The sequence below is a fragment of the Notothenia rossii genome (assembly GCF_949606895.1).
Source record: "Notothenia rossii genome assembly, chromosome: 1".
NCBI lineage: Eukaryota > Metazoa > Chordata > Actinopteri > Perciformes > Nototheniidae > Notothenia > Notothenia rossii.
In genome coordinates this window covers 44,178,860-44,204,309 of record NC_136912.1, presented here as the reverse complement: position 1 = coordinate 44,204,309, position 25,450 = coordinate 44,178,860, and the positions used below count along the sequence as shown (strand labels likewise).

The following is a 25,450-nucleotide window of genomic DNA, read 5'->3' as shown; positions in this document are numbered from 1 at the left end:
CTCATGTTGTAAAAATCATTGCTATTTTAAAATGGTTTGTTTCTTTTCACTTTGTAAAAACAAGTGCCTTAACACTGAGCGTGGTATGAGAACGGTTTCTGTGAAAGGAGGGACGAAGAAATGTTCTGATACCAAGCCATTGCTGCTATTTTGAAGAATGATATTGAATGTAAACACTAGAAGTTATGCACAAGGGAAAACTTTTATGTTTGAACACAGACAAGAATTTATTTTGTATTTTTGTAAAGCCGGCTGTAAAACCATTCCATTTAATTGTATGTTTGTTAATATGAGATATATATGCAAAGTTCAGATGAAGAACTCATTGATTTCAGTATTATACACACCTTTTAGGTGTGTAAGGAGGGACTGTTAGAAATTAAAATCAATGTTTTGATGGTATAATGTAGCTTAAACATACCGTCAGTTTAAACGCTCTTTTATACTGAAAAACCAGAAATTCTTGTGCACAAGCAGTTAAGCTTTTATTCTGAAAATCCTTCATCTACGGTTAGCATTTAGCATGTGGCTAATATACGAATTCCTAAAGAGGTGAATTGAGAAGCGAAATGACGTGGTGTGGTGAAAACCGAAACCTACTGATTTAACACTACAACGATAGATGTCGAGATACTACCATGTTGAATATTAAATGAAAGTACAGTTTATTTGAATACATTATTGTTTACAGACGAGAGTAGCATGTGACAACATCCGGAATGACCGGAAACCAAACGAGCCGAGAAGTATTGTTTAGAGTATTGATTACAGCGTTTAGAATGTGTTAAATGAAAAGTGATGAAAGAGAATATGAGGAGAAACGGCGTGTTAAGCATATATTGAATGTGAAAAGAACCTATCCTCTGTTTAAATGCAATAACGGACATTGGAGACGAGGTGAGCCGGCTGGCGGGGAGGAGCCAGCAGAGGATATAACAGCGCCGGAGGAGAGATCCAGGCTCTTCTCTTCTTGCTCAGGAGAGCCAGATCACAGCTGTTTTCTGCCGGAACAATATTCTGTCTGTAACACTACCGCGCCTTTTTTAATTAAAGTATCCCATTTGAATCTTTTCAGAGACTCCATTTAGTCTCATTTTAAAGCTTCTCTCCTGGACGCGAGAATAAAGAACATATTTAACAATTGCTATTCCAAACCAGTTTCATGTTGTACATTCAATATCAATTATGTATCTCTTTTAACTTATTTATTTATTTATCTATTAACTATACACGAGCAGTCCGGGCTTTTTAGACCGGCTCATTGTTCTACTCTCCCGCCTCACGCTCGCTCAAGCTAACTAGGCCACCAGTGCTAACTACTGGCTAGCCATTTTCAGTACGCAGTTGCTGAACAAGTAACGTTCATAAACACTACTACATAAAATCAGTGGCGGCGCCAGAGATTTTCTCTAGGGGGTGCTGTGGGGTCGCTTGACGTCTCATAGAGGGTGCTCAAACTTTAAGGGTTTCCCGTCAATGCACCAGCGCTACAGTTGAATTTTCTACTGCAACTCATACTTGTCAACCCTCCCGATTTTCGCGGGAGACTCCCGATTTCATTGCCCTCTCCCGGTTTCCTCCCGGGGTCATATTTCTCTCGCATTTCTCCCGATTTCTGACAAAATCAGATTTACTCAGGACTGTTTCCACTCGGACTTTAATACAGCTAAACCATTGTTTGGTTTCCAAGGTAGCACGTCTCTTTAGTAGCGCGCGCAACTGAAAGTCTGAGAGGGTGAGGCAGATAGTCACAGAAAACAGAACAAAAATCGACAACAACTCTACTCTCTGCTCATTCCTTTCCTGCCCACACATATGCTCCATCGAGGATGGTTAATCTAACAGCTCCGGCGATCCACTAGCACCCCCCCCATTTTGCATTTTGAAATGCTCCCGTTTTCTGAGGTCTCAAGGTTGGCAAGTATGCTCCCCACAAGCACACACAGTGTACCCGCGACTGTTACAATGAAGGCTCGGTAATCAGCTCACGGCATATAGGTGTAAGCAGGGGTAAAGTGCTATTTTTACAAGTGGGGAGTGGACCTCACCTCCTTTAGGAGGGTCCTCACCTCCTCTAGTGGGGCATGCTCCCCTGGGAAGATTTTTTTTTTAAATATTAAAGTTAAAAGCATCAATCTGGTGCATTTTGAGAGCAAAATGAAGAGATCTATGGATACATCTCTCAACATACATATGAAACAGAACTGTAAACAGATTTACTATTTCTTTATAGATATTTTACAAATCACTCCCCTTTTAAAACAAACCGTTTGAGACCCACTGAGATAACTAGACTAAAGTTAAATATCTAAACACTGAGAGTCCTTTACTTCACCTGAGCTGAGGTTATCTGAGACTCTCAGTCTGACAGGACAGGAGAGAGTTCTCCCTCCACTTTGTTGTTGAAAAAGCTCCTTATATCCGTTAGCTTGGCTAGCTAGCACCAGATGCTAACCACAACAATCTCTGATAGAGACCCACCGGTGCTCGCGCGCACACAAAATGGCTCGTGCCACACACACACAGAGCAGAGCTTGAATGAAACACAGAGAGCCAGAAGTAAGCTACTTGTACTCACGAGGCCTATTATGTGCAGAATCCCCCTCGCTTTCAGGTGGTTTTGATTGAGTGTCCACACGTGGACGTTTAAGGACTAAAAAACGATCCATTTGTCACTTTGCTGTTAGCAAATAATTTGGCGCTCCAGCTAACAGGAAGTCACTCAAGTGTCACAAAGTAATTTAGCCTATGGGTAGGTCAAAAATCTAATGGGTGCTGGCCATTGGCCTACTCACCTGTGTTGGCTTTATGTTTTTGGTCAAACATCTGTTTGTTTCACATTTGCATTGATGTAATCAATAATTTTTCTAATTTAATTTAATAAAAAAAAGAAAAAAAACATATTTCTTGGGGGTGCTTAGGGGGTGCTTTGGCAATCCTGGGGGGTGCTTCAGCACCCCCTAGCTCCCCCCTGGCGCCGCCCCTGCATAAAATCCAACTGGGATCATAAACTCACACATAACATATTCACCCATCAATTACACAATTCCAAATCTCCGTTCTTACTTGCAAAGAGCAAAAATATGTATCTTATTATCACAGTTCGCCACACCGTGACTTCACTCAAGTGTGTGTTTACGTTCTCTGAATGTATTCACGCGAGACTTCTCTTTGTCCCCGAACACAGTGTAGCGAACTCGCCCTCTGCTGGTCGGAGTTAGACACCAACCATTCCTTATCAGAAAACACACAGACAATTCTCACCACACTCTGAACATGAGCTGTACTAAATGCAAATCATGTTAACCATGTAATTACTTATACTGTAGGTATATCAACCCACTGATGGCTCTGTATGCCACAGTAACACCAAAGGAAGACATCTATACCAGATACAAAGGGAAGTAGGAACAGGAAGCACTTGGGGGAGTAGTAGAAGAGAACAGAGCATTAACAGCAGGATAACATTGGGACAGTCTGGATTAAACTCATCACTGCATCTGATTGGAAAACATCCAAATTGCAATTGTGATGGTTGCCAACAATCAGAGACAATACATCCTGTATTTTTTAGCTGCCCGGATTATAACAGACAAAGATTCATTCTGAAAACTGCACTGGAACAACTCAACGTCAAGGACATGGATTTCAAGTCAGTATACGAAAGTAAATCAAGAAATGAAGCAAACAAGCTGATCTTCAAATTCCTCAAAAGCACTGGTCTGAGGGCAAGGATCTAAAATGAACATGTAATAACTCAACAGTAGGTGGCGATGTATGTTCCAAGTGGAAGCGATTCGCCATTAAAGAAAAGAAAAGAAAAGAAGAAGAAGAAGAAGAAAGTTTGAAGTGAAGCTACAGAGCAGGAGTGCTTTGAATAGTGACTTGGGTCAAGCGTATGTTGCAATTGTTGAGGAGTAGTAAGGCGAAAAAGGGACCTCTCAGCTGGTTTGCCGACCGACAATAAACGCCAAAGAAGAAGAATATTTCCGGAGCACTCCTGAGGTTTGAACCATAGGTTTTAACGGTAACGTCACTTTATCCAAACTCACGCCGCTGCCCAGCTGATGGGTTTTTCGCCGACTCTCAGGAAGTGTAAGTGTAACTCTTACTTTTCTGTGCCTTTTTTCTCTAAAGTTATGCTAATGTTCATGTTAACGCCACCGCCTCGTGTGTGTTTCTGTACGGGAACTCGTTTGTTTTGGTAAGTTTGACTCACGAGGTAGTGTGTTAATAAACGTAATGTAGCGGCTACAGTAGGCTACTACCACTACTACTCAAGCTAACTAGCGGGTTCAACCTTTAAACTTTAAATATATTTGATTTGAGAACGTCACTTCTGATGTTTGAGTATTTTGACCTGACAGTGCAGTTAATACCAGCTGTTGTCAGGAAAGGCGTACTTACTTTCGTTTCCTTCAAATTAGGTTGTGCACGACACAGCAAGCAGGAATTGGAGTACCACAACAAGTGAACGTTTTACTCTGATATTAAATTGTTTGTGCTAATAAGAAAATAAAAAGTTGATTAACAAGTGCTATCAAACTCATTCAACCCTTCTCTTGCGTTAGGTCATACCCCCCTTCCCATACTATTTTCGCAAAAAATTGACCGGTGTGTTTTGCACAGTGATATCTCTGGAACCCCTTATCCAATTTTGATGGTTGACATCTCATTTCAACAATCAAAGCAAGTAGAATCAAGGGGTGACAGACAGAATGACACCAGAGGTGAATTTCATGTTATAATGTTGCAGTAAGTTCACAGATAGTGCTTATTCTACATTACTGTATATTATAAAAATGCTTGCCATGTAGGCTGTGTTTACTGGAGATGGGAATGCTTTAGTTGGTGTTGTAGCTGAGATTCTTCCCGTTCCGATGATGTATGGGATGTATTGATTTGATACAAACATGTCAGTGTTTCATTGTGTACTTTTTAACTACAGTATATGGTCCGGACCCACTGGTGGGCCTATCAAGTTCAGAATTCACTACATTCACTGTGATGAATATAAAATAAGACACTGATACTGTTTTCCTCAATGAACATTTAGAGAAAAAATAAATATTCAGGGCTCCTCTCCCTCAGGGCTCCTCTCCCTCAGGGGCCTCTCCCTCAGGGGCCTCTTCCTGGTCTGTTGATTGTTGGTCAGACTCATAAGGCGCGTTCACACCGCAGTACTTTTCCCACAAAGGTTAATGAGGACTTAGTTCATGAGAACTCTCTAGTTCTTACTAACTAAGTACAGATCGCGTTCACACCGGAATTAGTCCCTGAGGGAGGATTAGGCAAATGAAGCCGCTGTCGTCACTTCTTCTTCTTCTGCTTTGGGTTTACTGGCAGACCGCAAACAACTTCACGGCGTATACTGCCACCCGGAGTCCCCGGCCGGAAGTCCACAGAGTTGGGGACTGGCTTCAGTAGAAGCTGCTGGGACTCCAAGCAGTTTCTACTGAAGCCTTCAGAGTAAATCGCCAGAACGCCGACACCTCCTCATCTCCACCGCTCCCATGTTTTATTTTGTGTTGCTATAAGTTAGCCTCTCTGCTTTTCTGCGCTGGGCTAATGCTAATGCTAATCATGCTAATGCAAGGATAATAAAATGGCGGCTTCACAAAACCTTTTGGGAGTTTGACGGGGCGTGGTTTGCATTCCGCCTAGCCAATCAGACATAGGAACCTTTTTCTCCCACGGAAGTACCTGCTCTCTAGCAGGGACTGAAAAGGGGGTGAAAAGGTTCTCATGAACTAATTTTAGTTCCGGCTCTTTTTGGTGTGAAGGCGACATTTCGGAACTAAAGTGGGAAAAGTACTGCGGTGTGAACGCGGCTATTGTCTGGATCGCTGTTTCTGAGACATCATCCTCTATGTCTGATTCAATCTCCTCTTCATCTGGTTCAAAACATTTGTCCAGAGCCTCTCTGACAGAAAATCGCCTAATCGGTCGCCTACTCATTGTGTCAATGAGTCAAATGTGAGCAAGGCACAAATATAACTGCATGAGAGACAGTAATGGAGGGGCATTTATTGCGAGAAAGTGAGAGGTTTTTCTTTCTCAAGGAGCACAGAGCTCGCACCTGTGAGAAGATATGATACACCTCACTTTCTCTCTCTCTCTCTCTCTCTCTGTGTGTGTGTGTGTGTGTGTGTGTGTGTGTGTGTGTGTGTGTGTGTGTGTGTGTGTGTGTGTGTGTGTGTGTGTGTGTGTGTGTGTGTGTGTGTGTGTGTGTGTGTGTGTGTGTGTGTGTGTGTGTGTGTGTGTGTGTGTGTGTGTGTGTGTGTGTGTGTGTGTGTGTGTGTGTGTGTGTGTGTGTGTGTGTGTGTGCTTTTATTCACAAAACATTGTTCAACTTTAACAAACAAAACACTGTCATTTTTATTTGGAGACTTCAGTCCGAGTTCTGAGTAGTCCCCACACCTTGAAGAGACCTTCATAGAAACCCGAGAGATTGTTCAATTGTAATCCATTAGGAAAAGCGACTCAGCCAGACCCAGCCCACCACAGCGCTCCAATAAGGCCCGAGTTACAGGTCTCCAGACCAGGCTTCTGCGCCGCATGAGAGTCTTAGCAGAATTATGGAATCACTTCAAATCATCAAAAAAAAACTCCATCTTCACTGCCCTCATCCCCTTAGTTGTCTTCAGAAAGGATCTGATCCTCTGGAAAGAATACTCCTCTCCCTTTGCTACCTCTGATTCCTCTGTGATTCCCTCTGGCTGAGAGGAGGAAAACAGGGATTCTGTCTTTGACACCTTCCCTTTTCGTGCCACACTTCCTTTGCTCACTTGTTTGTTTTTTCTTTTAACAGGCAACCTTAAAAAAATCTTCATCCATTACAGCATCCTCCAGAACAGACTCAGCCACTCTGGCTGCAGTGTGCTGTTTTCTGTGTGACCTGAGTGTCTGTATGTGTGAAACTGTCTTACTCTGTGCACCTGCCTGTGTGCTTTCTGTGTGTGAAACCGTTGGCTCTGCCGCGGACCGACCACCAGCGGCGGCGTTGCGTGCACAGTTGCGGACACCGGCTGCTCCGCCACGGGCGCGTCACCCGCCCTCCCCGGGCACGCGCGGATCATGCCGCTCCACAACCAAAACATCTCAAGATGTCAGACGTAACATATACAGTATAAACAAAATCATCCATTTTGAACGTGAGAGCCAGATTCAGATCCTCTTCATCATTCTTCAGGACCATGAGCACCTGTCTCCTAAAAGACACAACGTGCTTGAGGTGCAGGGATTTACAGCCCAGGGGGATCAATTTAATGGGAGACGCAAGCTGCCCGTGTCGAGCCAGCTCTCTCTCCAACAACTAATTTCTCAGAAGCGGGGGCGCATTTGAAATTATTTCTTTTTTAGCTGCAGTGACAAGGGGTAGCACGGGTATCAGCATCCCTTTCATCACGAGCCCGCTCTCCACCAGCTGCTTAGCTTTCTCCGTGCAGTCTAAAAAAATGACCACTGCACTGTTCATGCGGGAGGCAGATTTGACTCTGCCATATCCCACCACAGACCCCACAGCCAGACCACACTCCTCCACCGACACAAAAAGATTCCTTTTATATATAAGTCAGTTTGGTTGAATAAGGAGTTTTGCACCGTGAAACACAACATTTATTACAATGGAAATAAAATATATCCCAAGTGGAAGAAGTACGTATATCTTGTACTTAAGTAAAAGTACCAGAGTGTAGGAATACTCTGTTACAAGTTAAAGTCCTGCATTCAAAATGTTACTCAAGTAAAAGTACAAAAGTATTAGCATCAAAATATACTTAAAGTACAAAAAGCGAACGTAATCCTTTTGCAGATTGGTCCATTTCAGAATAACATATATGATATGTTTTGATTATAATTATTGATGCATTAAAGTGTAGTTTAGTAAAAGTACACCATTTACCTCTGAATTGTAGTGAAGTAGAAAGTAGCATAAAATGGAGATACTGGTAAAGTACAAGTACCTCAAAATTGTACTTCAGTACAGTACTTGAGTGAATGTACTTTGCTTCTTTACACCACTGACTTTTATTCACTAACATTCAGAGAAAAAAATGTACTTTTTAATCCACTAAATGTATGCAATAGTTTTGGTAAGTTATTTTGAAGGTTCATATTATAAGAAATATAAATCAACTAAAGGCTCATGCTGTAGTAAGTATGGATTGAGATACCTGGCCGTATAAGAAGTAACTCATGTTAGCTCCACCTTTACTATCTTCAAAATTAAATGATTTCAATGGATCACTTATTATAAATAAGTAATATTAAATATATTAATCCAAAAATTACCATTTAAGTACTTTTACTTATTATGCTAAAAGTATGGAAGTACCCCCCCCCCCCCCCCCCCCATATGTAACACAGACGAACCTGAGCTGCACCAGCAGGCTGTAAATCAGGTGGTTGAGTGGACTGATAGCAATGCTCTTGAGATAAACACCAAGAAAAGTGAGGAAATCGTTTTTGGCTCACCATCTGACTCCCATAAAGTCCCCATTGTCATCCATATGGATCAAATCAAGCAGGAAGTTTCATATAAATACTTTGGTGTAATGATTGACCATCTGCTGTCATGGAAAGACCACATTGAATATCTGTGCAAAAAGACAAAGCAAAGAATTTATTTTCTCCGCCGTCTTAGGTCTTTTGGGGCGAGCAGAGAAATTCTTCTGTTCTTCAGTACTGCAATACTACCTGGTACAAGTGTTTTTCAACAGCTTTCAAATCACAACTGCTCCACCTTTTAAAAATCTGCTCAAAGATTGTTGGTCAACCCTGTCAATGACTTTATGACTCTGACGCAATAACCTGAGAGGCTGACCCAAAGCATGTTCTGAACAGAGAATATGAACTTCTACTATCTAATGGAGATTCAATGAAGTCAGACTGAAGCATCCTTTGTGCTCTGGTCAGTCCTCACAGTAAATACAGAGCTGAATCCCAGATCGGATGCACGCTAAAGGCTCTTTAAGCAGCTTTTCTCTCACTGATTGTGCTGTTGTGTTGAATGTTTGTTGTTTGTTTTATTGTGTCTTGAGATGTTCATGTTACACATGGAGCTGCTGTGATGCAAGTCAAATTTCAGACTTGATCTGACCATTCAAGTAATATCGAATCTTATCTTATGGTACTTAGAATATATTTTGATGGTAATACTTTTGTACTTTTCTTAACTCACATTTTGAATGCCGGACTTATTTTCTAACCGAGTATTCTTACACAGTGGTATTATTACTTTTACTTAGGTAAAAGTCCTGAGTAATTATTCCACGTCTGTTTAAAGGGTTTGTTTTTAACCTCAATGTCTTGTCATCTTTTCAGGAGCCACTGCCTCTGTGATGGATCTTGAAAACTGTCTGAAAAACATTCTAAAGGACAAATTTCAGAAAGTGAAAGAAGCTGAAAACTCGTTACTTCCTTCAAGACTTTGCTATCGTGAGCTCAAGCAGGAACACGAACAATTTCATACTAATTTGTTACAGAATGAGTTTAGATTTATTGACAAGTCCGATCTTCACACTTGGGTTGTTTATCCAACCGTCCCGCTCTCTGAGATTTTATTGTGCGACTGCCAACACAACAGCAGCCAAAGAACGGTCCTCACTGTAGGCGTGTGTGGCGTTGGAAAAACCACAACAGTGCAGAGATGTGCTCTGGAGTGGGCCGAGGGCAAAGCGTGCCAGGACGTCCATCTCCTGTTTCCTCTCACCTTCTGGGAGTTAAATTTGCTCGAACACGAACTGACCCTAATTGAACTTCTCCTGACGTTTTTCCCTGACCTGAAGGCGCTTGACAGTGTCAGCCTGAGGAATAGCAGTGTGTGCTTTGTCCTTGATGCGCTGGATGAGTATCATGGCACATTGGACTTTCAATGTCCAACTGTGAGTGATGTTTCTGAGTTATCTACAGTAGAAAATCTTTTGACTAATCTCATCAGGGGGGATTTACTTCCCCTTGCTCATATATGGATAACAACTAGATTTGCAGCGGCAACACAAATCCCTGATTGTTTTTTGCTTAAAGAGACCGAGGTTCAAGGGTTCAATGATGAACAGCAGGAGGAGCACCTCAGGTCACTCGTCGGTGATGACAATTTGGCCGACAAAGTCATCAACCACGTGAAAATATCAAGGAGTCTGGACTTCCTTTGTCAAGTACCCACAATCTGCACCATCATGGCAAATGTGTTGAAGGATCATCTAAAACCAGATGATGGATTTAAAATCCACCCCCTGAGTTTAACCCAGATGTACACAAATCTGGTCAAAGCATCAAACCCAGAAACGGTTGCCAAGCTGAAAATGCTGGCAAAGCTTTGGATGGGAGAATGTGAGGTATTCTATGATTATCATCTTTCAGAAATTGACCTAAGTGTTGAGGAAGCGTCAACTTTCTCCAAAGAGTGTCCTCTTGTGTTGAAAGAAGAAAATGGGCTTCATAACAGCACCGTGTTTCGCTTTGGTCACTCCAGCATTCTGGAGTTCTTTGCAGCGTCTGCTGAATTGGACAATATTGAAACAAGATTTGACACTTCGAGACTTTGTAAGTGTCTGGTGGACACGGCACTGGAGAGTTCTATGGGAAAAACAGATGTCTTCCTTCGCTTCATCTTTGGTCTCCTTAGGGAGCGCGGCACGTTGGAGCCGCATGATCCGCTGTTCGTCTACACCAAGAAGCTGATCCTGGAATACATTCTGTCCTACAAGGCTGTGGGTCTGTTCCACTGTCTGAGGGAGTACGACAACCAGGCTTTACTGGATGAAGTTAAGTTTTTCCTGAAGTATCGCTTCTCTCCCATTTCTGATTTCTCACAAATGCATTGGACCATCATGTTGCAGCGGACCAGCAATTTTGAAGGGATAAGAGACAGTTTTGAGATGCCAGTGTCCGCGAGATGTGATGAGAAACTCATCAGGCAGCTAGCAGCTATTTTCAAATCCAAGAAAGCCATGTAAGTCTATAATGTATATACATTCCATACATGCTCTGTTTGCTAACTGTGACTTCAGAGTTAGTTTTTGAGGCCCTATTATGTGTTTTCCCGTTCCTGTAGTGTGCTATACTGGTCTTTGTGCATGTAAATGGTCTGCAAAGGTTAACATTCCACACTTCCCTCCAGAGGGAGTTTTGTGCTGCTTCATCATCCTTTCATTTGACTGCATTTCTATCCACGTAAAGTCAATACTGTGCAATACAACATTTGGGACTTAGTATAGAAGTGCAGTTATTCCCACACGTTGCACCTAAATCTACACGTTAACTTTATATTCAATGTTTCGTTTATATCTTCAATTAGTTTAGATGTCCTCTGATATGGTACTGTATAATAATAAATAATGTTTATTAAAGGATAAGGCTGTCTCTGATCCTATCCCATCTTATTGCAGGCTGCGATTCTCCAACCTGACAGACAAGTGTTGTCCGGCCTTGGCATCCATCCTGAGCACAAAGGAGTCTTACCTGAGGGAGCTGGACCTGGGGTTCAACAGCATCAGGGATGAAGGAGTCAGGGAGCTGGTGGAGGGGCTGAGCGATGAAAACTGCAGGCTGAAGACCATCAGGCTGCAAGGCTGCGGATTGACCGGGCACTCCTGTGAAGACCTGGCCCTGGTCCTGAGACGGTCCTGGAAACTGCGAGAGTTGGACCTCAGCATGAACGAGATAGGAGATGACGGAGTGAGATATCTTGCAGATGGTTTGAGATCTCCTGAATGCCAGTTGGAAACGCTCAGGTAAGTGTTGGCAAATGAACGTAGCTGTCCAGACGCTTCTCTTCATATGAAATTGATAGTGAAACAATGAACATTTAGTAAAACATCCCTTATAACAAGCCTAACATGTTTATTTGCTCACAAAATTACAGAGAGAACCATTTGTTTTTTAAACTACGACAATTCGTTGATTAGTTTTGGTAATTAATGGTAAAAAAAAATGTATGCATAAAAATGCTGTTCCCAGACTCTCAAATTTCAAAATCTCTGCTTTTCTTAGTTGGATAACATATTTAAATCAAAAATCTAATGACATCACCAACTGGGATGGACATTTCTTGCTATTTTCCATGAAACTAATTCATGGCTTCAGCCCTATTTGTTACAAAAAAGATTTTACCAAAATGATTAGGGTTGTCCCGAATAAAAATGGCTCTGACTTTTATGTATATTTGGCGAAGCATTTTTAATTTACAAGACACTGTTCAACACTCCATTCTGCTTCACTCTTTAACTAAAGATTTTTGAAGACATCCGCGTTCTTGCGACTCGTAAATACTACGCTTCCTATGTTTTGGCGCGGACTGCGTTCACACCAGCGATGATCCGCTCCAGAGTTCACTAGCAACAGCTCCGAGACCACCTCGTTTAAGCGGACCAGAGTCTGGTTGTTTAGTTCACTTCAGAGATCTTTGACTGTGTTCACACCGACCCAAATGAGCCGCACCAAGCGGGTAAACGCACCAAGGTTCGATTCAACCGGACTATACAAGGCTGGAGTGAATGCGACCTAAATCTATAAGCCTTAAAAAGAAAAAGAATAACCAAATTGAAAACCGAATAGTAGGCCAACGACAGAATATTCGGGTATTCAGGTACAGCCCTAAAAATAATGTTTATTTTTGCAACCAATCAAAGTAACCTCAATGTGTAACAATAAAACTGCATCTCAAAATACATTTGTTCATTATAATATGTTGGCTTTTTGTTCTGCACATTTCATGATTTCATATGTAATTTGTGTCCATAGACTATCACAGTGCAACATTGAGGAGAAAGGCTGCAGCTGCCTGGCCTCGGCTCTGCAGCAGAACTCGGGAAGCCTGAAAGTGTTGGACCTGAGCATCAACATGGTCGGAGACAAAGGGACCAAGGAGCTCTACATAAAATGTGACATATCGCAGCTAACGAAGCTGGAGTGAGTATAATCTCTTTGAAACTCAAATAGCTTTCCTTCTCGACATAGATGTACCAATAATCCTGTCACACTTTGTATCTCTTGAGCAGGATGTACCACTGTGGCCTCACTGTGTTGAGCTGTAAAAATATCGGGGAGGCTCTGAAGCACGAAACCAGCTCCCTGGTAGAGCTCAACCTGAGCAACAACCAGTTGAAAGACGTTGGCTTTGCACTCATCTGCGAGGGCATGTACGCATGGTGTAGACTGGAGAAACTCAAGTAAGTTTGACTTGCTCTTATATTAATCTATTGGTTACTTTGAACCCTTTTCCACTGAGCTGAGTTCTGTGCTAGTTTCCTGCTGGGAAACTAACAAGAAAGGTTAGAGCTGTGTTAATGTTAATATTAAACCTAGAAAGCCAAATGTTATAGCAAAAATGTCTTCTCCAACTTTATACTTCTCCAGAGTCACGTGGCTAACAGTATGCCTCTGTGGATTTGAATATGCCAATAACTCCAGTGGTTTGTAATTTAATGTCCGACTGTCACACTGGTAACGGCACCTGGTGCATATTTCCCCATAATTGTTTCTTTCGGTTTTATTTGACAATGTTTGGCAACACAGCACATGAAATGAAGGATTATATGAAATGAAGTTTCTTTGATATTAGTCGAATGACGTTGGCCTAGCCAACAAAGCCTTTCTGAAGCTGCATTCAGATGATACACTATTACCTCTTTGCTTACCGTGAGGATAGGTGCAGACTCTTGCCTGAAATCAGCCGTCTTAGACTCTTAGTTACATCTCTATGGTTTCCTCCCCTGCTAGCATGCGCGTCTTAGCACAACTGTCATCTGATTGGTTGCTCACTGAAAGTTAGGCAGCAACAAAGTAGGAATAATTTGCACATTAAGCAAAGCCCTTTACCACAATTTCTACCTCTTTATGGCAACAGAATGGCAGCGTAGCTGTTTTACCGCTTCTACTGTGAATGCAGCTTGACTAATCGATAACAGGATCCAGTCGAGGAGCAGTGAATTAGTTGCTGTTCTGACACATGTTCAGGGTCTGTCTACAGGCCCAGGCAGCGATGCAACTTGTATACAGGTTTGTATTCACGTTTGTTCTCTAACCACTTCTGGAGCTCTCTCACCCAGTCCCAAGTATTCAACTAATTATAAGAGAATAATCAACATTGCCATGACAAGACAACCAAGCAAAGCACTACAGCTCCTGACCCTTGCTAAGAGCAAGTACCAGATAACATGGACTACCAGATGTCCCTAGTGCCTGCAAAACACTCTGTGTCAACTCTAACACTCTGTTATGTGTCAAGATGACGCCATAGCCCTCACCATCCACACTGCCCTCTCACACCTGGACCAGAGGAACACATATGTGAGAATGCTGTTTATTGATTACAGTTCAGCCTTCAATACCATTGTGCCCTCCATGCTGGCCATCAAGCTCAGAGACCTCGGGCTCAACAGCGCCCTCTGTGACTGGATCCTGAACTTCCTGACGGGCAGACCCCAGGCAGTGTGGGTGGGAAACATCACATCCTCCACCCTGATCCTCAACACCGGAGGCCCTCAAGGTTGCGTGCTCAGCCTCTCCTCTACTCACTGTTCACTCACGATTGCGTGGCCATACACAGCTCCAAGGAAGGAAAAGAGTGATAAACTGGGTCGAAGGTCTGGGCTTGGGTAAACATTTCCCTAACAGTAGACATTTACATTTTTGGTGCGTTTAATGGAGGAATGCGTCCCATATCATATAAAACTCCAGCCACGGTAAACTAACCTGGCAGCCGCATCGCGTCTTAATTATTCATCAAATGGTTTGAATGAGTAGGTATTGTTGCTACACTAATGATAGAAAACAGATATGAACTCAGTGTCACACGTATGCCTGGTTGATGTTGCATGAAGACGTTTATTTCTACATGTGTGGTTTCGTTCTAGCTAATTATTTTCTGCAGAACAAACTGTTGACTGATTTGTTTCCTCTTATCTCCCCTCAGTGTTTCAAGGTGTGGAATCACTGGCAGGGCTTGCGTTCATCTTGCCACGGTCCTGTGCTCCCTGTCGCAGCTGTACAAGGGGCTGACGCAGAAGACCGACTGGCAGGCGGTGGAGCTGAGAGAGCTGGACCTCAGCATGAACTGCCTCGGGGACCAGGGGGTCAGGGAAATATCAGCCGGACTGAAGAACCCCTGCAGCCACCTGAGAGCGCTCAAGTAAATCATTTTCAAACCGTAGTCCTCCATTACACAAATGTAACTTGCTTCATCAAAATCAGAAACATTAGTATTGTATACACTATTGAAAAGAGGACATTCTTAGCTTCCCAATAATATATGGATTATTTATGATCTCCAAAATGTAAGCAAAATCAAACAGTTACGGAGCTAGATTATAAAAAAGAAGCCTTCAATGTTGTACGTAATTTAATTAATTTAGGGCTGTGTGTATTTGTCGGGAAAACACACAGCCTGTTGTAATGCCTCTGTCATTAAGTTCCTTTACAGGTTGTATGATCTAAATTAGGCTACACTAGTTTACTATTCTGAAGGCCAAGATGAGTCTATATTTGAGTTGAGAACAGTTCATCAGCATTTCAAGGAGACGTAGGGAGGGAGGAAGGGAGGGAGGGGAGAGGCACTGATTAGAGCGTGACATTTAATCTCAGAAGATGTCACCCTGACATTTCAAGCTTAAAAAAAAATGTATTGTGTGAATTTGGTGATAAGAGTTTCTTATTCTTGTTTGCATTCATTTTGCACAGTAGGCTTTTGAAAATACAGTATAACATTGCTGATCACCACTTTTATTGAAGTTTGGTTTATTTCCTGTAGTGTGTTCTATAGGCTCCCCCCTGCCTGCAACTCTTTAAAATATGATTGACCAAACATTAGTTTTTGGCATAAATCCATGTTAATCTCAAAATGATCTGCTGTGACATGCGACTGCTTTTGATAGGCCGGGCGACATAATAGAAGAACTTTATGCTGTAACGTGACTTGTTTTGCATTCCAGCCTGAGTCACTGCAGCCTGACGGATGACTGCTGTGCAGAGCTGGCCTCGGGCCTGGCCTCTAAGGAGAGCATCCTCAGCGAGCTGGACCTGTCGGGGAACGACCTGCAGGACAAGGGAGTGAGGAAACTCTGCACGGGAATCAGAAGCCCTCACTGTAAACTCGAGAAGCTGTCGTAAGTTATTATTTGATTTCCTTACTTCTTAAAGAATCCCCACAATGATAATAATAAGCATTTATTTTTAGTCAGCATATTAAAGTCATGTTATGAAAGAAGGGCCCACAGTACAAAGATTTACGTTTATATTCCTCAAAATCATGTTTTTTAGGATAGCAACATTGTTTGGTGTTTTTTAAGGAGTCTTACATAGTATATTATATTTGAAAATTGTAGGATTTTATTCAAAATATTCAAATCAGGCGGTGTGTGGACAAGGGTTGGTAGCTCTGTAGTCCATTATACTAGTTCCCAGTTATGCGTCTGCGTTGAGCACACACTGTCCAAGGCCAGGGCGATCTCCTGTTTTCAATAACTCATTGTCTCTACAGTGTCTGCACCTGGTCTTTGCAACATTTCTAATTCGGCTAAACTTTCTTCTATTACTATTCCCTTCGTTTCGTATCCAACCCATCAGAACCTGGGATTGGTGATTGTGTCTATTTATTCCATAGTCATAGCACAATAAGCATATCATGTCATAATAAGAATCCCTCTTGTAATGTTATATAAAAATAGACTCTAAAGTCTCCATGTTAGATAATGTGTATTGTCCCTTGATCAATAAATAGATACAAATACATAAATATGTATTCAGACCTCATGTGTAGAGGTCCTGTGTGTATTTGTAACGTTTGTATACAATACAAAGTAAAATCTGAACTTCCACGTTGGGATTAATGAAGGGTCATCTACAGTGAGCTGGTTTCTCCTGGTGTTCCCCTGCAGACTGAGGACCTGCAGCCTGACCTCCAGGAGCATCCAGTTCCTGTCTGCCGCCCTGAAGGCGAACCCCCAACACCTGGCAGAGCTGCATCTGATGGGCAACAACCTGGAAAACTCAGGACTCAAAGTGTTGGTGGAGCTGACCAAGAACCAGAAATACTGCTTGCATACGATCGAGTGAGTGCTGATAACGATGAGTTGATCAATAATATCTCATAGCTGTGTTCCTGTCTCAGTCCTGCATCCTCTTTCCATTTCCAGACCGACTCAAAACACGTTCATAATCTTACCTAAAAGTACAAAATAATTGGCATCAAAATATACTGTGTAAAAGTACTCGTTATGCGTAATATCCGGTTTCAGAATCATCTATAACATGACTGGATTCTGATTATTGATGTGTTCATCACGGCCGGTAAAAATACAGCTAATATTCATTACTTAATATACTGCTACTGCACATCTTCACCTATAATAATGTCAATGTTTATTTATTAGTGGATTTATATTTTGTGTGAGCTAACAATCTGAATCTGTAAACTAAATAAGGTCAGGTAATGGAGTGAAAAAGTACTATATTGGATTTCTCAAAATATGTATGTAATATATAATGGTGGAATAGAATTAGTATTAAATGAAAAATACTTAACTAAAGTACAAGTACCTGAACATTGTAATTAAAGGTCCCCTATTATACTCTTTTTCAACAGTAAATAAAAGGTCTCATGTAGCATCCCATAATCCCTGTTCTAGAAGTGCTGATTCTCCGTCTGTAGCTTTGAATGCTAATGGCTGCTCCCCCTGTTTTTTTACTTTCAGTGTATGTGCAGACTGAGGGGAGCTGCTCCAACATGGACCAAACATTCATCACCTGGAGGGGGGGTGATGCGTGGTGCTGCCATTCATTTTGATATTATCTTAAAGCAAAAGGCTTTCAGAAAGTGAATTTCTTTAAAAAACGTGTAGTATTTTGTGTCAAGATTGTATGTTTTTGAATGCCTTTTTCTGATGTGCAATTGTATGTAGCAAGTTGTCCCTGAATAGGTGCCTACAGTATTATTATTATGCTTTTGAAGAATATATTCACAAAATATGATTTACCAAAAATGAGAGGGAAATGTTTAAAATATATATTTTTCACATTACACAGAAATGAGAGTTTAAAGAATATTTTACTAATTTATTACTATTTTGTTTGAATGTCTTTTTTTTTTAAGCTGCCCTTCACATTCTAAACTATATATTTTTTCTTAGGTTGAGACAGCAATGAATGTAAGATGATAATATATGTGATGTATCCCATCAAATATGTGCCTACAGTATTCTTGTTATGCACTATTCAGTTAAATCTTGTGCACTGATCAAAATAAAATGTAATCTCTGACAGAACAAAGTACTTTTTCAATCTCCGATGAAACACAGCTTTCTAGCAAGAATGTTGCAGTGCTGATTATTTCAGGGCTGTGTAACATGTCTTAGTGCAATAAGTTAAAGTATAGAGTGCTCCGCTATGACCATGAGATCAGCTGGTGTCAGGCTTCTGAGCATGGTTATGTATGAAAAGATAAACAGATCTTGTCAAGTTTCATTTTATATCGTAATTTACGGTCCAAGATAACTTTTTTTTCCTTACGTCCACTAATTTATTTTCTGGAGCTTATCCATTTTACCCAATCTATCATCAAAGACAGGAACTTGATTTCTAAATCTCTTTTTCATTTAATTTATTTCATTTGCCTTTTCAGGTTTATTAACCCTTCTCTTGCGTTAGGTCATACCCCCCTTCCCATACTATTTTTGGTAAAAATTGACCGGTGTGTTTTGCACAGTGATATCTCTGGAACCCCTTATCCAGTTTTGATGGTTGACATCTCATTTGAACATGCAATCAAAGCAAGTATAATCAAGGGATGACAGACAAAATGACACCAGGGGTGAATTTCATATTATTTTTGGCAATAAGTTCAAAGATAGTGCTTATTTTACATTACTGTACATTATAAAAATGCTTGCCATGTAGGCTGTCTTTACTGGAGATAGAAATGATTTAGTTAGTGTTGTAGCTGAGATTCTTCCCGTTCCAATGGTATTAGGGATGTATTGATTTGCCAGTGTTTCATGTCATGGTCCGGACCCACCGGTGGGCCCATCAAGTTCAGCATTCACTGTGATGAATATAAAATAAGACTGATACTGTTTTCTTCAATGAACATTTATTGAAAGAGAAATATACCATAACAGAACATGTGTGTGTTCACGCACATAGTTGGCAATGCAAAATTGTGGAATGTCACCTCAGGATCCTCTCCCTCAGGGGCCTCTATCTCAGGGGCCTCTCCCTGGTCTGTTGTAGGCTCATAGTCTGGATCGCTGTTGTCTTCCATTTCTGAGACATCTTCCTCTATTTCCTCTTCATCTGGTTCAATCTCCTCTTCATCTGGTTAAAAAATGTGTCCAGAGCCCCTCGTACAGAAAATCGCCTAATCGGTCGCCTGCTCATTGTGTCAATGAGTCAAATGTGAGCAAGGCACAAATATAACTGCTTGAGACCCAGTAAGGGAGGCCCATTTTCTGCGAGAAAGTGAGAGGTTTGTGTTTCTCGAGGGGCACAGAGCTCGCACCTGTGAGAAGGTATGACACTTTGTATCATACGGCGCGAGAAAGGGAGAAGTTCCCCTAACGTGTGTGCGTGTGTAGATGTTTTCCATCTGCAGGATGAACATAATACACTCATACCCATTCATTTTCTATGGTGGTCAAATCTGACCGAAAACGTCAAGGGTGTTTCACTGTTGAATAAATCACTCAAAATTCAATGCAAGTGGTTATCATCAAGTGTATACGTTGAGAGACCTAGTGTGGAGGATAACATAAGGTATTGAGGCAATTTGATGAAAAACACAATATTTATGATTAAAATAAAAGTCATTCGGTCACTTTTGACCCGAAATGCAAGAGAAGGGTTAAGTTATCATTTCAACCAATTACTTGCATTTTTTTGTATTATTGCAACTCCCATTAAAAGGAATACAATATATTATATTTCCTTTTGATTTCTACTGGTGTTTTCCCAAGAAGAAGCATAAGTGTTTCACATTTCTCTTACAGGAATATCCCATGAGACAAATAAAGTGTTCTTTGACTAATATGTTTCCATGATTCTTTCAGGGAGGTTTGCGCCATGCGATTTATTTATTTGTTTTCGGAACATTGCAGAAAATAGGATCTGTGGCAAACACACATTTATGAGACTAACATGTTTTGTTCAGCAGGATAATCTCTACATATTAATGACACTTTTATGATCGTTAAAGCGTAATTGCAATCGCCAGAATAAAGTAAACAAACCTACCTCACGGTCACATGTCTGCGCATCCCGACCGCTGAGCTGAAGGCAGCTGCTCGTCGTGATGGCGTTTCTCTTAGCCACTTGTTAGCAACCGTTGTCTTTAAGAAACATCCAAGCTTTGGACATACAGAAGTGGTATAATTTCTAAGACATATTTTGACGCAAAACTAAATGTGAAAATCTCATAAGCTTTTGTTAACCACAGGTCTTATTTCAGGCATCTAACCAGAACTATAAAACACGTCTTAAAGCCAAGGGAAGGTAAAGGAACTGGTAAAATGCTAAATCATTTACATATTTTAGGACTCATTCGTGCATCACTTTACTGAGCTGCTGATTCATATAAACTGTTAAGCACCAGTCATAAGTCAAAGATGTTCTTTGGTCAGGTCTTTGTTGATAATGCCAAGGATAAGGGCATGCTGTCATCCGCTCTGCAGAGTAGGTGATCGGCTGTAATCGGCCATCCCTCCACCACCTGCACGCGACAGGACCCTGAGGCGGGCAGGGAAGATAGTGGCCAACCCCTCCCACCCTGGACACAAACTGTTCACCCCCCTCCCCTCTGGCAGGAGGCTGCGCTCTATCAGGACCAAAACCTCTCTCCACCTGAACAGTTTCTTCCCCTCCGCAACCGGCCTCTTAAACAAGGCCCGGCCCTCCGACTGACACTTTACCTCAGCCACATCATAGACTCTATATGCATTACATTAATGCACAACAACATTTTGTATTACAGCTGATTTGTATTCCATATGTTATTCCTCTAGTCTATTCCATTCCATTGCAATGCACTGTTATATTTTACTATATCTTTTTTATTATTTGTAATATTTTTCTAGTTCTCTACCTGTGTTTTTAATTCTTATTTTTATGCACCACGACACCAAGTCAAATTCCTTGTAGGTGTAAACCTACCTAGTAATAAACCTGTTTCTGATTGTGACATAATGCTCTGCAGCTCTGAAAGAGAAATGCTCCCTAGTTTAAGGGTTAGCTGCTTACGTGTTTCTTTCTCTGTGGGCCGAAGCTCTCTTGCAGTAGTCTTTATGTTACCTTTACTGTTTAGTTCAATGTTATTTGTGAGCACATGTTCATAAAAGTAAAGAGGTTCAAACCGAATGTCTATGGCCATGTTATCTTTGCTAAATCAGAACCCGAGTGACTGAAGAGCCTCCCTGTTTCAGAAAATAAAGCAACAAAACAACCGCTTCATAGAATTTCCTTTATTGATGAATGAGAATAAAAGTTCACTTGCATTTCTTTTACATTACAGGCTTCATAAATCTAACTGAGATTATTACGAGTGCATATCATTTAAATAAATTAAAAGACTAGACACTGTTATATGCCCAGTAGCAAAATTATGTCTGAATAAAACTTAAAATGTAAGTTAGAACATTAAAAAGAAAAAGACAGTGCAACCATTTCTGTTCGGAGGAACCTAATGCACTTTAAAAAAGTTGTAAATATGGAGATGAATATGTACCAAAATAGCAAGGCACCATTAAACTGTATGTGCTGCACATTTCAATGTCTGTACTTCTGATGCAATCAGCTCGAACCATAAATAGTGATATGTCTTAATGACATGGCATTCATTATCACTTACAGACAGGTCTGGATATGGCAACCTCTACATGCAAAATATATTTAAATATCTCAAAGAAAATAAAATCTCTTGAAAGCAAACTGACCCCAAACTCCTTCACACTTCCTGTTCTTGGATGTGGGTCTTGAATGAGGTACTGATAGCTCGGAGTGAGTGTTTACCACTGGCTTTGGATGCTTTAAGAGTTAACCTGCAGCTTATGGCATTATAATAATAAACCTGATTCTGTACCATGCAACAGGAATGCATTCTGAACCGAGTCCATTCCAAGGAAACAAAAATAATCCCACATTACTGTATGAAAGAAAACATGATTTAAAGGGGCCCTATTCTGCAAATGTTCTGGTTCATATTTGTCTGTAGTGTCTCTCCTGCGACATGTCTCCATGCTTTAATGTTCAAAAAGCTCTTTATTTTTCTCATACTGCCTGTGCTGCAGCACCTCTTTTCACCCTCTGTCTGAAACCAGAGCCCAGTCTGCTCTGATTGGTTAGCTGACCAGCTCTGTTGTGATTGGTCAACAGCTTTCGTGATAATAGGGCATTTTTAAATAAGATATCTTTCTTTCATGTACTGTACAAGGTGGGAGAAGCCATATGCAATACAAAGGTACATTAGTTTTAGTGTATCCGTTTCCAAACTAAAACTAAGTGCTATTACTTAAACACATTTTCTGACAAAACATCAAAACAAAAAATGACATTCAAAATATTTCAATCCATCAGCCAGAAAACCAACTCAGCGCTCAGGATTGATATGAATGTTGGCTGTGTGCGTTCACAGGTGCTGTGTACATGCGTGTGCATGCTTTGAACATGGTCGCAAAAATGAATTCCAAATATTTGGCAGGATCACTGGCCTTTCTCTCTTTTCTCTTGTACTCATAACTAACAAGATGTATTTGTCAGTTACACCTGTCAGGTGTTTTGGCACATTTGAGTCTATTTACTACAAATGACATGCTGTGATTCAGAAATGTTGTGGACGTCTGATGAAGTTGTAGATAGTATGATGCAACTCAGTTTCCAAACGTTTTAAACTTGCTTGACTGAACTTGCTTCAAGTCATTACTGGTATAATTACTTTACTGTTGTGATGCTAGTGAGTGGGTTTGTTAGGGTTTTATTGTCCCATTTCTTCTTCATTTGGCATTAACATCCACTCGGACTCAAAGGTGATCTGATGAGATTTTGGTTACAAGATCAAAGGTCACTGTGACCTCACAAGACACATTTTTGGAAAACAATTGAAATGTTAATTATGATAACTTTATACAAATGTGTAATAGAGTAACATTGTGTTTTGATAATGTAAAGTGATGACGTTTTGGACAGACATGTCAAATGCAACTTTACTGGTTGGTGGAGGCATAGAATGCTAAGGTCATTTTATCTTATGGTTTAAAATACAAAAAGTACACTGTGGATTGGGGTTTTAAGGACAGTAATTCATCTGAATGAACTTCAAGAGGTCATCTGTTTTTTCTAAAAGGGACAGAATTAAGTATTAAGGGAATAAAATACAAGACCCGAGATTAAAACTTTTTTAAAGGTGAGGTAACATTCATTTTAGTTTGGATGCCTTCATGTGATTGTGTGGGCACATTTGAGTATTCAGTCCCTTTCTTTTCTCAATTTGTATACAAAAGTTGTTTTCCATAACTTCATGTTGTCCATGCCTTCTTACTTAAAGTGTAAAATGCACATTGCTAGCCTCAGTCCATCTGACTGAAATCCTGCTGCGCTCATGCTCCGTCCCAAGGTCACATATCAACCAATCAACTCTGAGGAGTGTAGTTGCTCTCAGATTCCTGTTTCCTGGTCTTCATCTTTTTTTCAGATTCACACTTTAAAACTCATGCAATGATTTATGATCAGCCTGTATGAAAATACTGTGACTCTTATCAAATGGATCCACATGATAACTAACAACAAACGTCGTCCCCCCCCCCCTTCCCAAAAAGATATAAACCGTCTCTGTGATGTGTGTGCCTTCTGAGCATGGAGGCAAGTTTATTTTAGCCGCACATGTGGCGTGTTTTGCAATTCGGTGTTGGCAGCAGAGAGAGGGGAGGTGTGAGCGCTGGCCGGGCCCCGGGGTCCGGCCCCCCCTCTGCTGTCTGTCCTCAGGAGCTCCGACGAGTAGGTTTGGGCCTCATTGGTCCCCAGTGACAGGAAGTCAAATCCCTGGAGTTCCAGGTCCCTGTCGCTGATGAAGAGGTCCTCCTCCCCCCATCCTCCTCCACCACTCCTGCTTACACCCCCCCTTCCCCCGGGGTCTTTAATGTTGAAGCCGATGGGAGAGTCACTGCTCGTACTGGGGCTTGGAGACGAGAGGCTGTGGCTGAGAAGGGGGTCCTGGAGGGTTCCTGGGGCCGCCTGCATCAGGTCCTGAACAGAAAGGGACTTGCCCAGGCCTGGGGTCACCTGGCTGGGCCCGGAGCAGCAGCCGGGGGCCAGGGGCTGCAGCTCCAGGCTCATGTGCCTCCTCCAGGACCCCTCCTCCTTCAGATCCAACCGCCCGTTGCTGCCCTGTAGCTTCTGCCCCAAACTGCCCAGCCCCCGCCCGGGGCTCTCCTTACCACCGCTATCCTCTATCTGCATCCCTAAACCTCCACAAAAGTCCTCAATATCAGGGGACACTTCTGTGGAAGGGGCTCGTGGCAGGTGGCTCGGGCCCCCACTCCGGCTGGGAGGGGGCGGTGGAAGCCTAGCAAGAAGAGGAAACCCTCCGTCTCCAATTCCACTGCTGACACTATTTGGGGTGAGGATGGGTGGAGAGCTCCCCACAGCCTCGTCAGTGCCACTCTCGGGCGTAGTGACCTGGGTGGGATGGTGCCGGGGGTAATGAGGGTGGCGATGGCGGTGATAGTGGGGATGGGGCAGCGGAGACGGGCTGAAGGAGGAGGAGGCCAGGCCGGTGGAGGAGGAGGCGTTGAGGCTGAGCTCATTGGGCGGGGCCAGGATGAGGTGGAGTCCTCCCTGGGAGAGGTGGGAGGTGGTGGAGGAGCGGACGGAGGGAGGGGCTCCGCTGACCTGGGGGGAGCTGGAGAGGTCTTTGCTGAAGACAGAGGAATGGTAGTCAGAGGTCTGTTCCAGCTCGAACAGCGGCAGGGAGGAGAGCGTGAGGGCGGAGGACGAGCCTTTACGCAGAACCTGCCGGTAAATGTCCAGCAGGGAGTCCAACTTCGACTCAATCGATGTCACCTGGTAAGGAAGGAAAGGGAGTTAGGATTTACATACTTGTTTTAGGCGGAGGTCCATACTATTTCTACACAAATGGTAGAATGGTACTGTCTAGTGCAGACCTCGCCAATGCCATGCTCTATCCTGCATAGTTAGCTAAAGTAAAAATTGAATTGTCGGCCCAGTAGTTTGGATCCTCTCCCCATTGTAAGGGGTTCCTCCCATGGATCGGTTATTCATTCGCCAAGGCTATACCCTTCCACAAAGTTCTGTGGTCGTTCTCTAATCCGGGCCAGAAGGTTCCCTGCTGACAAACAGACCACTCCCGTTGTATAGATGCAACTGTGATGTCACCATGTATGTTACTGTAACATGTCTTACTTGTTATTAACCCAAACCATTCAGATCTGTGCAAAACAGGGCACTCAGG

At 42.1% G+C, this 25,450-nt stretch overlaps 2 protein-coding genes across 7 annotated transcripts in view; one reads left to right on the top strand and one right to left on the bottom strand.

The window, feature by feature from the left end:
- The first annotated feature begins 3,812 nt into the window (after positions 1-3,812).
- On the top strand, positions 3,813-18,267 carry LOC307040056 (NACHT, LRR and PYD domains-containing protein 3-like). 3 transcript variants are annotated; one of them, XM_079682579.1, is made up of 9 exons: positions 3,813-4,095; positions 9,325-10,954; positions 11,391-11,735; positions 12,745-12,912; positions 13,002-13,172; positions 14,918-15,133; positions 15,933-16,106; positions 16,847-17,051; positions 17,694-18,267. In XM_079682579.1, exons 2-9 carry the CDS (start codon positions 9,342-9,344, stop codon positions 17,817-17,819), a joined length of 3,018 nt encoding a protein of 1,005 aa, XP_079538705.1. In that variant the 5' UTR covers positions 3,813-4,095; positions 9,325-9,341; the 3' UTR covers positions 17,820-18,267. The 3 variants fall into 3 exon arrangements, with proteins under 3 accessions (XP_079538705.1, XP_079538704.1, XP_079538706.1); XM_079682578.1 differs by having other exon boundaries at positions 16,835-17,051; XM_079682580.1 differs by having other exon boundaries at positions 3,814-4,095; positions 16,878-17,051.
- A 3,167-nt stretch (positions 18,268-21,434) lies between these two features.
- The window catches only part of LOC307041121 (potassium voltage-gated channel subfamily KQT member 5-like), a 198,743-nt gene continuing 194,727 nt past the window's right edge, over positions 21,435-25,450 (bottom strand). For all 4 annotated transcript variants that reach the window (XM_079684450.1, XM_079684449.1, XM_079684452.1 and 1 more), the window contains one exon: positions 21,435-25,041. In XM_079684450.1, coding sequence (XP_079540576.1) covers positions 23,848-25,041 — 1,194 coding nt within the window. In that variant the 3' untranslated portion in view covers positions 21,435-23,847. The remainder of the gene's footprint in view (positions 25,042-25,450) is intronic.